The 16,088-nt window shown below is 41.5% G+C and overlaps 1 protein-coding gene across 1 annotated transcript in view; it reads left to right on the top strand.

The window, feature by feature from the left end:
* Nucleotides 1–16,088, top strand: part of NELL1 (neural EGFL like 1) — an 820,872-nt gene that overhangs the window by 218,968 nt on the left and 585,816 nt on the right. Inside the window, exon 12 of the mRNA XM_088017492.1 lies at nucleotides 135–263. Within this exon, the coding sequence (XP_087873618.1) occupies nucleotides 135–263 (129 nt within the window). The remainder of the gene's footprint in view (nucleotides 1–134; nucleotides 264–16,088) is intronic.

Below are 16,088 nucleotides of genomic sequence, written 5' to 3'. Positions count from 1 at the left end.
CCTTCCTAACCCACCCTTGCACATTGCCAAGTTACGTGTTCATGCATGGTGCTGATAGACTGAGGATAATTCATGCTCTAGGATTTGCAAGCCTTTTTTCTCTTCTGATGTGAAATTTTATTCACTTTTTCTAGGTCATAACTTCTGTGCAGAAGGCCCTAAATGTGGTGAAAACTCAGAGTGTAAAAACTGGAATACAAAAGCTACCTGTGAGTGCAAGAATGGTTACATTTCTGTCCAGGGAGATTCTGCTTACTGTGAAGGTAAGTAAGCTATTTAATACAGTCATTTATGAGAAGTGTATTCCTGATAGACATGGTTGAAGGTTGAAAGCCATCACTTGGCTCTGGTCTTCTGGAAGCCTGTAAGAAATTACATCAACCGTCAAGGGTGTGCTGTTCTCCTCGTGTCTCCGGGCTTCTCAGTAGCATGTGAAAGCAAGACCTTTGGGGGTTGTTCTGAAATACAGCAAAGCCGCAAAAACAGTAGGGCTGTATCAAATCCCAAGTTCTGCTTTCACTGTAATTAACAATCCCTAGCAAAACCATAAAGACCTAATTTTCTGTTGTCTTCAGTAGATGATTCTTTCCTAATTTCAGCTAAATGTTACATGGTGGATCCTCTTTTTGAATGATGCTTCAATCATAGCTTATATCTAACTGCCTTTTTTCTTCACCTGCCAAGGTCAGAATTTTTTTTTTTTTCAATTGGCTTTCTTAATGACTGATTCATGAGTTGCTAATTCACAAACTCTACTAAAAGTCACAGTGACAGATGGACTCATAACTTTGGTACTTGGAGGGGTGCCGTTACAGGGGTTAGTGGCTTCAAGGATCAGTGATGCCATTTCCACTCTAGAGAGCAGAACAGCTCCTGTGTCTTACATGAATGCCTCTTTCCGAGCTCAGTGCTCCTCCTGGCTGGTGGTTGAGCCTTACACACGCCTGCTCCTGTGTAGTGTCCTAGTATCTGAGCCCATCCATTGTCAGGTGCTCACTGGAGCTCTCTTCAGTTTAGAGAAGTTCTCATAGGCAAAGTGATGGGGAAGCTATTTCTGTGTACTGGTTGGACCCAATCATTCCTATCATCTTCACAAACAATGTATTGATCCTTGATGCTCTCTCACTCCGAAAAGTAGATGTCTGGAATGGGATGAACGCTGCAAAACCTTGATCGCACTCTTCCAATTGGTTTGGTTCTCCAGTGGCTCAGGTATTCTCAAGGTAAAGACCATTCATAATGATAATGGTAAATTTTTTTCCGTTCTGTTTTGTATCATTGATCCTTGCCTATTTTTTTTTTTTTTTTGGCTTTGACGAAAGACCTCTTGAGTTGTTAAGAAAATGTGTCTAATCATCACTGGTGCTCTGTACTTGGGTGGCCTGTGGTTTTGATTTCTCCTAAAAAGACTTTCTTCACTACTTCTTTGTTTCTCATTAACAATACAGTAAAACTAGTAGGTCTTTTCTCTTTCCCCTTTAAATCTTTTTTTTTCCCCCCTTTTCCTTACTTTTGTAGATTTGAACTTGATTAAAGAAACACACCACTTGGGAGGATGAAGTTGCCCTTTTGCTTATGAACCATTTTTCATCTATCCTTCAATATTCTGTTATTCATTTGTCAGTTTTGAGGAAGAACACTATTAATTTCTTTTAAGATTTATTTATCAGCATGTGTGTGTGAACAGGGGGAGGGGTGGAGGGAGAGAGAATCTCAAAGAGACTCCCCACTGAGCACAGAGCCTAATGAGGGGTACGATCCCACGACCCTGAGATTATGACCTGAGCTGAAACCAAGAGTCAGATGCGGGGCGCCTGGGTGGCTCAGTCATTAAGCGTCTGCCTTCGGCTCAGGTCATGATCCCAGGCTCCTGGGATTGAGCCCCACATCAGACTCCCTGCTCAGCAGGAAGCCTGCTTCTCCCTCTCCCACTCCCCCTGCTTGTGTTCCCTCTCTTGCTGTGTCTTTCTCTGTCAAATAAATAAATAAAATCTTAAAAAAAAAAAAAGATGCTTGACTGAGCCACCCCTTATGCCCCAGAATGCAATTAATTTTAGTACCTCACATTAATATCTGTTTCTTATATCTTAGGCTGTTTTTTATTTTTTTGTTAGAAAATATAATTTCAAAACTTTAAAATATGAACATTCTCCTCTTCATTTACCACAGAAGAATCCTGAAAGCCAGGTAATGGTCTAAAAAATTTACTCACTATTCTCTCTGCAGATAGACTACGAACAATTAAAAAATGAGAGAAGGAACCTCAAAACAATTTGAATCCTGGCTCATCTCCTAGCAGAACAAGTACACCCCCTATTCTTGACTCCCTTTAGCTGTTGAGACCTAGCCAAATCTGGGAGAAAATTGCTGGTGTGCAAGGTGTTTGGGACCCCGTTTCATTCCTCATTGATGCCATTTTTTTTTTAATAGAATCAACTCCATGAGAAGCCATTTGTGATAGTTAAGTCTTCCCTTTGTGTGTGAGGCCTTACTTATTGATAATATTGAGTGATTTTAGGTCCGAATCACTGTTTTCTGGGATGTACTTCTTTTTTTTAAAATTTTTTATTGTTATGTTAATCACCATACATCATTAGTTTTTGATGTAGTGTTCCATGATTCATTGTTTGTGCATAACACCCAGTGCTCCACGCAGAACGTGCCCTCATTAATACCCATCACCAGGCTAACCCATCCCCCCAACCCCCTCCCCTTGAGAACCCTCAGTTTGTTTTTCAGAGTCCATCGTCTCTCATGGTTCGTCTCTGCCTCCGACTTATTCCCCTTCATTCTTCCCCTCCTACTATCTTCTTTTTTTCTTAACATATATTGCATTATTTGTTTCAGAAGTACTGATCTGTGATTCAACAGTCTTGCACAATTCACAGTGCTCACCATAGCACATATCCTCCCCAATGTCTATCACCCAGCCACCTCATCCCTCCCACCCCCCACCACTCCAGCAACCCTCAGTTTGTTTCCCGAGGTTAAAAATTCCTCATATCAGCGAGGTCATATGATACATGACTTTCTCTGATTGACTTATTTCACTCAGAATAACACCCTCCAGTTCCATCCATGTCGTTGCAAATGGCAAGATCTCATTCCTTTTTTATGGCTGCATAATATTCCATTGTGTATATATACCACCTCTTCTTTATCCATTCATCTGTCGATGGACATCTTGGCTCTTTCCACAGTTTGGCTATTGTGGACATTGCTGCTATTAACATTGGGGTGCATGTACCCCTTCGGATCCCTACATTTGTATCTTTGGGGTAAATACCCAGTAGTGCAACTGCTGGATCATATGGTAGCTCTATTTACAACTGTTTGAGGAATCTCCATACTGTTTTCCAGAGTGGTTGCACCAGCTTGCATTCCCACCCACAGTGTAGGAGGGTTCCCCTTTCTCCTCATCCCCGCCAACATCTGTCATTTCCTGACTTGTTAATTCTAGCCATTCTGACTGGTGTGAGGTGGTATCTCATTGAGGTTTTGATTTGGATTTCCCTGATGCCGAGCGATGTGGAGCACTTTTTCATGTGTCTGTTGGCCATTTGGATGTCTTCTTTGGAAAAATGTCTGTTCATGTCTTCTGCCCATTTCTTGATTGGATTATTTGTTCTCTGGGTGTTGAGTTTGATAAGTTCTTTATAGATTTTGGAAACTAGCCCGTTATCTGATATGTCATTTGCAAATATTTTCTCCCATTCTGTCGGTTGTCTTTTGGTTTTGTGGACTGTTTCTTTTGCTGGGCAAAAGCTTTTAATCTTGATGAAATCCCAATAGCTCATTTTTGCCCTTGTTTCCCTTGCCTTTGGCGATGTTTCTAGGAAGAAGTTCCTGTGGCTGAGGTCGAAGAGGTTGCTCTCTGTGTTCTCCTTTTGGATTTTGATGGACTCCTGTCTCACGTTTAGGTCTTTCAACCATTTGGAGTCTATTTTTGTGTGTGGTGTAAGGAAATGGTCCAGTTTCAGTCTTCTGCATGTGGCTGTCCAGTTTTCCCAACACCATTTGTGGAAGAGACTGTCTTTTTTCCATTGGACATTCTTTCCTGCTTTGTCAAAGATGAGTTGACCATAGAGTTGAGGGTCCATTTCTGGGCTCTCGATTCTGTTCCATTGATCTATGTGTCTGTTTTTGTGCCAGTACCATACTGTCTTGATGATGACAGCTTTGTAATAGAGCTGGAAGTCCGGAATTGTGATGCCGCCAGCTTTGCTTTTCTTTTTCAATATTCCTCTGGCTATTCGGGGTCTCTTCTGGTTCCATACAAATTTTAGGAAGATTTGTTCCATTTCTTTGAAAAAAGTGGATGGTATTTTGATGGATATTGCATTGAATGTGTGGATTGCTCTAGGTAGCATTGACATCTTCACAGTGTTTGTTCTTCCAATCCGTGAGCATGGAACGTTTTTCCATTTCTTTGTGTCTTCTTCAATTTCTTTCATGAGTATTTTATAGTTTTCTGAGTACAGATCCTTTGCCTCTTTGGTTAAATTTATTCCTAGGTATCTTATGGTTTTGGGTGCAATTGTAAATGGGATTGACTCCTTGATTTGTCTCTCTTCTGTCTTGTTGTTGGTGTATAGGAATGCCACTGATTTCTGTGCATTGATTTTATATCCTGCTACTTTACTGAATTCCTGTATGAGTTCTGGCAGTTTTGGGGTGGAGTCTTTTGGGTTTTCCACGTACAGTATCATATCATCTGCAAAGAGTGAGAGTTTGACTTCCTCTTTGCCGATTTGGATACCTTTGATTTCTTGTCTGATTGCTGTGGCTAGGACTTCTAATACTATGTTGAATAGCAGTGGTGATAGTGGACATCCCTGCCGCGTTCCTGACCTTAGGGGAAAAGCTCTCAGCTTTTCCCCATTGAGAATGATAATTCGCCCTAGGTTTTTCATAGATGGCTTTTATGATATTGAGGTATGTACCCTCTATCCCTATACTCTGTAGAGTTTTGATCAGGAAAGGATGCTGTACTTTGCCCAATGCTTTTTCTGCATCTATTGAGAGGATCATATGACTCTTGTTCTTTCTTTTGTTAATGTATTGTATCACGTTGATTGATTTGCGGATGTTGAACCAAACTTGCAGCCCAGGGATAAATCCCACTTGGTCCTGGTGAATAATCCTTTTAATGTACTGTTGGATCCTATTGGCTAGTAGTTTGGTGAGAATTTTTGCATCCATGTTCATCAAGGATATTGTTCTGTAATTCTCCTTTTTGATTGGGTCTTTGTCTGGCTTTGGGATCAAGGTAATGGTGGCCTCATAAAATGAGTTTGGAAGTTTTCCTTCCATTTCTATTTTTTGGAACAGTTTCAGGGGAATAGGTATGAATTCTTCTTGAAATGTTTGGTAGAATTCCCCTGGGACCTAGGATGTGATCTATTCTGGAGAATGTTCCATGGGCACTAGAGAAGAATGTGTATTCCGTTGCTTTGGGATGGAATGTTCTGAATATGTCTGTGAAGTCCGTTTGGTCCAGTGTGTCATTTAAAGTCTTTATTTCCTTGTTGATCTTTTGCTTAGATGATCTGTCCATTTCAGTCAGAGGGGGTGTTAAAGTCCCCCACTATTATTTTATTGTTGTCAATGTGTTTCTTTGCTTTTGTTATTAATTGCCTTATATAATTCATGCTCCCATGTTAGGGGCATAGATATTTACAATTGTTAGATCTTCTTGTTGGATAGACCCTTTAAGTAAGATATGGTGTCCTTCTTCATCTCTTATTACAGTCTTTGTTTTAAAATCTAATTTGTCTGATATAAGAATTGCCACCCCAGCTTTCTTTTGGTGTCCATTAGCATGGTAAATGGTTTTGCACCCCCTCACTTTCAATCTGGGGGTGTCTTTGGGTCTAAAATGAGTCTCTTGCAGACAGCATATGGATGGGTCTTGATTTTTAATCCAATCTGATAGCCTGTGTCTTTTGATTGGGGCATTTAGCCCATTTGCATTGAGGGTAACTATTGAAAGATATGAATTTAGTGCCATTGTATTGCCTGTAAGGTGACTGTGACTGTATATTGTCTGTTCCTTTCTGATCTATGCTGCTTTTAGGCTCTCTTTTTGCTTAGAGGACCCCTTTCAGTATTTCTTTTAGGGCTGCTTTTGTGTTTGCAAATTCCTTTAGTTTTTGTTTGTCCTGGAAGCTTTTTATCTCTCCTTCTATCCAGCCTTGCTGGATATAGTATTCTTGGCTGCATATTTTTCTCGTTTAGTGCTCTAAAGATATCATGCCAGTCCTTTCTGGCCTGCCAGGTGTCTGTGGATAGGTCTGTTGCCAATCTAATGTTTCTACGATTGTGGGTTACATATCTCTTCTCCCGAGCTGCTTTCAGGATTTTCTCTTTGTCTCTGAGACTCGTAAGTTTTACTATTAGATGTCGGCGTGTTGACCTATATTTATTGATTTTGAGAGGGGTTCTCTGTGCCTCCTGGATTTTGATGCCTGTTTCCTTCCCCACATTAGGGAAGTTCTCTGTTATAGTTTGCTCCAATATTCCTTCTGCCCCTCTCTCTCTTTCTTCTTCTTCTGGGATCCCAATTATTCTAATGTTGTTTCATCTTATCGTATCATTTATCTCTCGAATTCTGCCCTCGTGATCCTTTAGTTGTTTCTCTCTCATTTTCTCAGCCTCTTTATTTTCCATCATTTGGTCTTCTATATCATTATTTCTCTCTTCTGCCTCATTTATCCTAGCAGTTAGCGCTCCCATTTTTGATGGCACCTCATTATTAGCCTTTTTGATTTCGACTTGGTTAGATTTTAGTTCTTTTATTTCTCCAGGAAGTGTTTCTCTAATAACTTCCACGCTTTTTTGAAGCCCAGCTAGTATCTTTAAAGTCATGATTCTGAACTCTAGGTCTGACATCGTACTAATGTCAGTATTGAGTAGGTCTCTGGCAGACGGTACAACCTCTTGTTCTTTTTGCTGAGGTGATTTTTTTTGTCTTGTCATTTTGTCCAGAGGAGATCAGATAAATGAGAGAACAGAATGGTAACAGGTTAACAACGTCCCCAGCAAATATACTCTATAGAAATCAGAAAAGACCTGAAACCAGGGGAAAAGAAAGGGAAAGAAAGAAAAAAGAAAGAGAAAAAAAAGAAAAAGAAAAAGATAAAAACAAACAAAAACAGAACAAAACAAAACAAAAAAAACAGAATATGATCAAACATGATCAGGCTAGTGCATAGATCAGTGCCACACACTAGATTTTGGGTGTATTTTGGTCTGTTAGAAGAAAGTGTCTCCTAAAATTTTAAAGGAAGAAAGACATGTACAAAATAAGGGTTGATACAATGAAGGGATGGAAGATGACTGTAAAGATGAAACTTATAAAAGGTTTTATAAACGGAATTGATAAGAAGTTGTTTGAAAGAAGAAAGAAGATGTAAAAAAAGAAAAAAAAAAAAATGGGAGAGACTGTGATCAGGCAGGAGACTAGAACAAAGCCATACACTAGTGATTTACGGTATATTTTGATCTGTTAGAAGAAACTGTATATCAAAATTTTAAGGAGAGAAGAACTTATATATATATATACCAAAAATAAGGGTAATTACTATGAAGGGATAAAATATGACTCTAAAAATGAAAAATAAAAAATGTTTTTTTAAAAAAGGGATTGATAAGGTGTTGGTTGAAAAAGGGAAAAAGTAAAATTCAAAAAAACCCCCAAAAAACAGTTAAAAAAATTAACTTTGAAAAACTAATGAATCATGGTAAAAAAGCCATGAATTCTATGTGCAGTATTCCCCTAGCGCTGGAGTTCTCCCGTTCTCCTTGATGGGTAAACTTGGTCTTGGCTTGCTGGGTGTTCATGCTGATCTTCTGGGGGAGGGGCCTGTTGCCGTGGTTCCCAAATGTCTTTGCTGGAGGCAGAATTGCCCTGCCCTTGTCGGTCTGGGCTAAGCAAGCTGCTTGGGTTTGCTCTCAGGAGCTTTTGGTCCCTGCAAGCTCTCCGCACAGCTTTGGAGGACCAGGGTGAAAATGGTGGCCTCCCACTCTCTGCCTGGAGGAGCTGAGAACTTGGGGCCCTGCTCCTCAGTGCGCCCCCAGAGAAAAGCAGTCAATCACTCCCGTGTCCCCGGTCTCCGGCCGCACTCCGTGCTCACCCGGCCTGTGACTGAGCATTTCTATCTCTGGCACCCGGCCCCGTGTGGAGTCTCCAAACCCAGCAGATCCCTGCGGTGTGCTCCCGTGCCGCTCCTCCTGGGGGAGGGAGGGCAGTCTCCCCGGCTCTGCTGCTTGTTGGATCCCTGCTGGAGGCGCAGTGGCCCGAGTGGGCCGCGGATCACAGTTTACGGCAATCCCGAGCTGCGAGCCCGCGCCTCGGCTCTGTCTCTGCAGCCGGCTTCCCCGCTCCGATACCTGGGAGCTCTGCTGCACTCAGGCACCCCTGGTCTTTCTGTGACCTGGAAGGTCCTGAGTCCACACTGTCCCAGGAGGTTTCCACCTCCCGCTTAGCCACTGGAGCGACGTCCCTCAGCGGAACCGACCTCTAAAAGTTCCGATTTTGTGCTCCGTGGCTCTATCACTTGCCAGAAGCGGCCGACGGAGGCCCCCTCCCCCACCGTCTATCCTCCCGAATATCGCCTCGGATTCACTTCTCCGCACGTCCTACCTTCTAGAAAGTGGTCGCTTTTCTGTTCAGAGTTGTTGCTACTCTCTTCTTCCATCTCCTGTTGAGTTCGTAGGTGTTCAGAATGGTTTGATCCCTATTCAGCTGAATTCCTGAGACCAGACGAAATCCAGGTCTCCTACTCCTCCGCCATCTTGCTCCCAAGGCTGGGACATACTTCTTTTTAGCCTAGTGTACGTACCTGGTCTTGGGCCAGTGTGCATTGCGATGCCATCTTTGGTAATGGTGATGTGTTCAAGCTTCAGTCGTTTCTCTCTTATCGTGAGACTTTCCGCAAGTTCCAGTAGGCTTGTGCATGGAGAGGAGGAGAGCAGCAAGGAGAAATGACCAAATGTTAGAGCCCATGTGTGGTATAAGAATAGAACTCAGGAGTAAAGCAGGGGCCAAATACTGGCCATCTAGTGGGAGGTACAGGGAGTGAATATCCTCTTTTAGAGAAAATGCCCATCTCTCTTCTTATTCTGTCATTTTTAGCACATTGGACTTGGGGCTTATTTTCCTATGGTGGTCGATGACTGCCATAGCCCTAGGCATGGTGTTCTAACACCAGTGTCACAAGCAAGCAAGGAAGGAAGGGGAATGGGTTGAAGACCTTCTCTGTGTGAAGTTTTTTTGTGTGTTTAAAGGCAGCTCTTCCTGGAAGGTTCCCTGTAACCCCCTGCCCTTGTCCCTGTGCAGTAGGTTTCTGCTCTCATATTTTACAGACCCGGGTGACATCCTTTTCACCTCTAGACTGATTTTTTGGGAAAGGGGAATGAGATGACTGTAACTGGTTTGGGTTGTGGTCAATTCTTGGAGCTGGAGCAGGGGTTTACCTTCCCTGAGACCAAATGATCTTTGTCCTTTACCTGTACCACTTAGGATTGTGGCAGTGGTTTTAGGTGGGCAAAAAGCTATGTCTACCCCATTCTTCTATGGTTAAATGCAGTTTATGGTCATTGCCCCAGCTCTGTTGTCAGAATTATGCTCTGTGATGGTCTGATAGACAAGATTAGAGGTCACCAAGTGCCCACCTGGGTACCAGGGACTCTCACGCTGAGTACATTGTCTTACCAGAGTGTAGAGAGAAGTAAGTCCTTATGAACTGTTTCAGGCAAGTTATTTTTTACCCTGAGTGTAAATGGAGTGAAAATGACCCATTTTGTACAAGCCACAATGAACGAGACTGCCTTGCAAATTAAAACAAAATATTACATACATTGTCCAGGCTATCCTGAAAAGCCTATTCAGGCTCTCAGTGGAAAAAGAAGCACAAAAGGCTTTCAGTTTTCTTAACTTCCTAGGGTAGTAGCCGAGATACGGTGCATTAAAGACTCCTGCTCTGTGGAGATTGCCAGAGAAACCATCATAGAGAAGATATTGGAACTCTTAGTCAATCATTAGAAGATAATAAGACCTTTTGTCAGCTATGATACAATTCACAGGAGATCGTTTCATTTTGCCTCGTCCAACTCAGCACCAACATTCCCCATTTTGAAAGCAGTTTTAGTTGGATTTTGGTGTTTTATGAATCTGGTCGGCTGAGGCTTTTTATCTCTGCAATGGCATTTTCAATGAGTTGGTCTTAAATAGTTCCCGATACATTGGCTTAAATTAGAGGCAGTGTCTGGGGAAAGTATAGCAATTAGGGGTCTACTCATGATCTTCTTGGGTTTGGAGTCTGCATAAATAGTCTCAAACTCTTTCTTGGTGTGGTTAAAAGTTATTTAGAAGAAGAAAAGAACAGTGTGGTGTTGTAGACATCGTGCAATGTGCCAAGCATGGGAAGTACTACAATCAGCATTAAATGATAATAGTTTTTGCTTACAGACTGCTCCAGATTTTTCAAACTCTTCTTCTGTATATTGTACTCTTGGAGACTTAGAGTAAATCTGTGAGGGAAGTGGGAGCATTGGCCACATTAACTTCATTTTACGAGTGCCAGACATTAATGCTCAGAGAAATGAAGTCAAGATAATACTTAACTCCTTTTTACTCCCTACCCTCTCCATCCCCCATCCTGTTCTAATGTTGTATTTTTGTTCAAAATATTTGCTGCCTCCTTGATCCAATGAAATGTGGTTGGACGTGACCTGTATTTCAGGGTAGAAGCTCTAAGACCTGTTCTCGAGGTCCACCTCATTCTCTTTTCTCTGCAACACAAAATTGGCAATATTCCAGAGCAGGGCTTCTCCTTTAGCTGGGGTTCCAGAATGAAGATGGCATGCAGCAGTGGGACAACTGACAGGTGATGGATGTGTGGCATGCATGAGAAGTAATTGTCTAAATCATGGAAATGCTGGAGGGTGCAATTATCTGAGGGTGTGATTACCTTGTTGAACTTAGCCAAAGCCTACCATATCCCTTCCTGAATCAGTTGATACAAATTTTGTGAATTCGGAAAGATACCTCTAGCTCATTGTTCCTGACTGAAAGCTTTTTTTTTTTTTTTAAAATAGACCAAGCATTGAAGATTATTAGAAAAAGTGCCATTTGAGTGGATCATTAATAGTCTGCTCTGGCCCTGCTGCCATGCGATAGACCTTTTGCAGACCACAAGTTGTAAATTGATACTTCGTTATGGCCATTTCCAACATGGGAAATTTGATTTCCCAATTATAATGAAACAAAGCATGTCAAAGACTTATCAAATTGTGTGGTATTCACTAAACATTTAATGGATCACAATAGTTACCATTATTGTCATCATTAACTTCTATTATTACCCCTTATGATGATCTTTCTTGGAAGTTGAAGAATGTGTACTCCTGAGACCAATACGTTGCAAAAGTGGGCTTCCTTCATGAAATCTTTTGCGGGAGAGTCCTTAGGTGGAAGGATCAGGTTTTATCAGTTCTGCCAAGACCATATGGTTGGCAGTGGAGGTACCAAGTGTAATTTATAATGATAAAGTTTTTCTTCATTTGTAAAAACATGAGTGGAGCTGTATTCAAGGAAATGTGGAACAAAATAACCTTTATTGGTGTGAATTTAATTTCATGTAACAAAACCGCTGAATGTTTGAAACATAGCAGCTGTTAGCAAGGAGATTGATAACTTCTTTTGAATAACTGAATGTGACAAAGGGCCTGAGTCTTTGAGTGTTAAGAGGCTGGGAAAGTGGCAGAAAAGTCAGAATTCAACCAGAAAGTGGTTTCAGAATAGCTAAGAGGGGTAGCTATTTCTTGGATGCAGAGGCTAGTATGTAGGCAATTCCATAGAAACAAGACCCTGTAAGCTCCTGACTAAGAGAATGCATGGGAAAAGAGCTATTTGCTTAATTATACTTCTGACTATCCAAGGATTAATCAGTCAGGTAACTCTTGTTTTGATTTTGTTTTTTTTTTAATAAAATGCATGAGCATCATGATACATGTAGCCCAATTTATACTTAGATCTGAGCTTCGGTCTCCTGAAGTCCTGCATTGGACAGCACAGGGATCAAAAGCCTCTCTTGATTCTTCATGCTAGTAGAATCTTAACTCTAAGCTCCAGCTCCCATTTATTTCCAGGGAGTCAGAATGCATGAAATAAGAATACCATGGGGTATCCTTTTTTTTTTCTCTTCTCCCCCATGTTGCCTGCATGACTAATGGAGAGATCTTCTGGTCCCCAGTTATCTGTCAACCTCATTCCCCATGTCCCATCTTTCCAAGAGTGTGCTCTCCAGCCTTTGCTTTGCTCATACTAACCCACATGTCCTCTCCTTCCCGGCAGCAGATAGAGATGAACCTTCTTCCAGCTCCTGACTTTGCTCTGCCTCTCCTGCTTCATTCCCCAGGCTATGTTGCAAAAGCGTCTGTTTCTGTCTTCCACCCACCTGAACTCCTCCCTCTTCTTAACAACCCTCCCATTCCCCTGAACTATCTTCTTGGAATTATTAGAAAAGAAAAAGCCCAAATCCAAATCCTGGTCATTGCATTTTGGGTCAAACCACTGGGTTAATTGTTACGCTCTGGGCTCAGGAAGGAGGAGCCCCCGATGAACCAAATGGGGCAATGATCAGGACTGAAGGTTAAAGGAGCATTGTGTGTCTTTAAACCATGTTTCAAAAGATCATTTGTAAGGTACTGTTGGGAATTTTTAGTTACTGCTTTGTCATATAAATGTTACAAGTGTTGATTAGGTTTCCAGGTTAGCATTACAGTAGCCTAGTTAACTCATCATGTAGCTGAACTGTTGTACATCAGAGCCCTCCTGAGTTTAGGGTCCTGAGAAGAGAGGACTATTCACTTGTCTCCCAATCTCCATTAATGATACTTCCATTCACAACTTGTAGAATCCTCAATCCCATGCTTCCCCTCACCTCCAATATCTGCTACGTTAGGAAATCTTGTTGGTGATCCCTCCAAAATGAATTCCAAGTTCACTCATGTCTTGCTAGGACTTGAGACCAAGCCTCCTTTATCTCTTGGCTAGTGATTGCAGTGGTGTCTTGCCTGCTGGAATCCATTCTCCAAACATTGATCAGATTGGGCTTTATAAAATGTAAGTCCTATTATGCCACCCTTTTGTTTAAAATGGTTTAATGGGAGCACCTGGGTGGCTCGGTCAGTTAAGCGTCTGCCTTGAGCTCAGGTCCATGATCTCCAGGTCCTGGGATTAAGTCCCCCATCAGGCTCTGTGCTCAGCAGGAAGCCTGCTTCATGCTCTCCCTTCCCCTGCTTGTGCTCTTTCTGTCTCAAATAAAACAAAATGGTCTAATGACTCCCACTCCTCTTAGAATATCCCAGTTTGGTCCTATGTAAAGCTCTGTGTGAGTTGGAACCTGCCTACTATCCTGTCTTCAACTCCTACCACTCTTTCCTCTGCCCACTCTCCCATCAAACCATAGTTCTTTGTGCTCCTCAGATAGGCTTGTGCAATAAAATAGTTCTTAGCCTGGGCTACCCTTCACCCACATCTTTTCAAATCTGCTTTCTATTCGTCATTCAAGTTGTAGCTCAAATGTCACCACTTTAGAACGGTCTTTCCGAACCACTCTCACTAAATGAGCTCTGCTACTACCCTTAGCTGCTCTCTGTAACATTTTATTTTCTTCATAGCACTTACTCTAAAATTGTGGTGTTTCCCCTCTTATAGGTTGGTGATCTTTTCTCCTTAGAATATAAGCTGTGTGATGGCAGCAATTTTATCTTATTCACTGTATCTCTAGAGCCTGGAAAAGTGCATAGTATGCTGAAGACACAGAAAAATACTTTTTTAACTTATGAATGAATGGAAATCTCCAGCTGATTCTTGCCTTTCCACATCTGAAACTGTTTTCTTTCTTGAATCCTATTTGTTGTCTTAGTGTTGCTTAAGGGCTGCGTTTAAAAAAGTGCAAAGTTTGTTCCTTTTGCAAACACCCAGTTTCTGTAATCTTGAAATGCTGCTTGCTTGAGTCCATGTAAGGAAGACTCTGTGACAAGAGAATCAGTTTTTAAAATAATTTTGATCCCTCGATAACAAAAAACCAAACAATCCAATTAAAAAGTGGGCGGAGGATCTGAATAGATGTTTTTTCAAAGAAGACCTCCATGTGCCAACAGGGATGTTTAACATCACTAATCATCATGGAAATGCAAAGCAAAACCACGATGAGCTATCTCCTCAGGCCCCATAGAAGGGCTGGTCTCAAAAAGACAACTGGTGGCAAGTGTTGGTGAGGATGTGGCAGAAGGGTACTTTTGTGCGCTATTGGTGAGAATGTAAGTTGGTGTAGCCACTATGGAAAACAGTATGGAGGTTCTTCAAAAAATTAAAAAGAGAAGTATTGTATGATCCAGGAATTCCACTTCTGGGTATGGGATGAAAATGAAAACACTAATTTGGAAAGATAAATGCACCCCGCTGTTCATTGCAGCATTGTTTATAATAGCCCAGGTATGTAAACAAAAGTGTCCACAGATGGGATGAATGGGTAAGGAAAATGTGTGTCTATTATATATGATTCTAGTGTGTGTGTGTGTGTGTGTGTGTATTCAGCCAATAAAAAGAAGTCTTGCCATTTGTGACAACATGGAGGAACCTTGAGGGCATTACACCAAGTGAAATAAGTCAGAGATGGTGTATCATCTCGTTTATAGGTGGAATCTAAAAAACAAAACCAAGCTCATAAACACAGATTGGTGTTGCTAGAGGTGGGGGAATGGGTGGCTGGCAAAGGGGTGAAGGGGGGTCAAAAGATAGAAACTTCCAGTTATAAAAGAAGTCATGGGGATGTACTGTACAACATGGTACCTGTAGTTAATTATACCGTATTGCATATTTGAAAGTTGCTAAAAGAACTGGTCTTAAAAGACCTCATCACAAATATGAGAAAAAAAAATTGTAACTATAGTGATGGATGTTAACTATACCTCTTGTGGTCACTATGCAGTGTACACAAATATCAAATCATGCTGCATAACTGAAACGAATACAATGTTATATGTCAATTATATCTCAATAAAATTTTAAAAATTACAGGAAAAAAATTCAGTGGCTTGACCCAATAGAAGCTTTCATTTCCATTCATTTGGACATTCGAGTGGATGTTCCTGGTTAGCAGGTGGCTTTCCTCTAACTTGGGATTCAGGAACCCAGGCTCTTGTCCTCTTTGGCTCTGCCATGTGTAATAGGTGGTTTCCAAAGTTGCCATGGAAGGAGAAAAGGGAGTAGAAGGCGATGAATGGGAGGTTTTTATAGGGCCAGCTGGTCACATTCCACCGGCCAGAATTTAGCACTAGCTGTATCTAACTGCAAGAGAGGCTTGTAAATGTTGCCTAGCTCTGTGCCCAGGACAAAGAATCTGTTTTTGGTGGATAGTTTTCTGCTCTTGCCACAGATACTAAATGAAAAAATCCCTCCCCTCGCCCCCACTACTTTTATGCTTTTTACTTTTTGTTTATTGCCTGTGTCCCATCCAAATGGACTTCTGGCTTCAACTGATTGTATTAAAACTTGCTCACTTGGAAACTTGGTAGGATTTAAGTAAACTGTCTCTTATACATTGTTTGTATTTTCTCCAGGCTTCTCTGTGGTTTCCATTGTATCACCTCATCTGGGTTTGTTGTGTCCCCAATATACCCTCTGTGCCAAAGCGACCCATCTCCTGTTCCTTCCATAGAACATTCACAGCCTCTCATGTGCTAGAATTTTGAGTTTTATGCTGGCAGGAAAGCAGTTCATGGAACAAGCTTATACACATTTGTAGGAGATTGATATCTACATAATGTTCCCAGAGGTAAATGTGTTCTTTAAAGAAGATGCTTGTTAATTAAGAAAATCCCCAAACTGTTAAATTTCAAGTAGCATAGCAAAAGAAAGTGAAAAATTAAAGCAGTGTGAATGTGGAAGAGAGCGCACTGAGGCATGGGGACTGAACAGATTGCCCTGCCTGGGAGTTTGCCTTGGTCGTCAGCTATCCTTAAATATTTCTCCTTTCTAGCATTTCAAAACCCTGCCTCTGTTTTTTGTTTTTTGT

The sequence above is a fragment of the Eumetopias jubatus genome, unplaced genomic scaffold (assembly GCF_037043125.1).
Source record: "Eumetopias jubatus isolate StellerSeaLion01/CBP00866 unplaced genomic scaffold, mEumJub1_p1.0 scaffold_13, whole genome shotgun sequence".
In the NCBI taxonomy this organism is placed as follows: Eukaryota; Metazoa; Chordata; class Mammalia; order Carnivora; family Otariidae; genus Eumetopias; species Eumetopias jubatus.
Note: the sequence above shows the minus strand (reverse complement) of the source record. Positions and strands in the feature narration are given on the sequence as shown.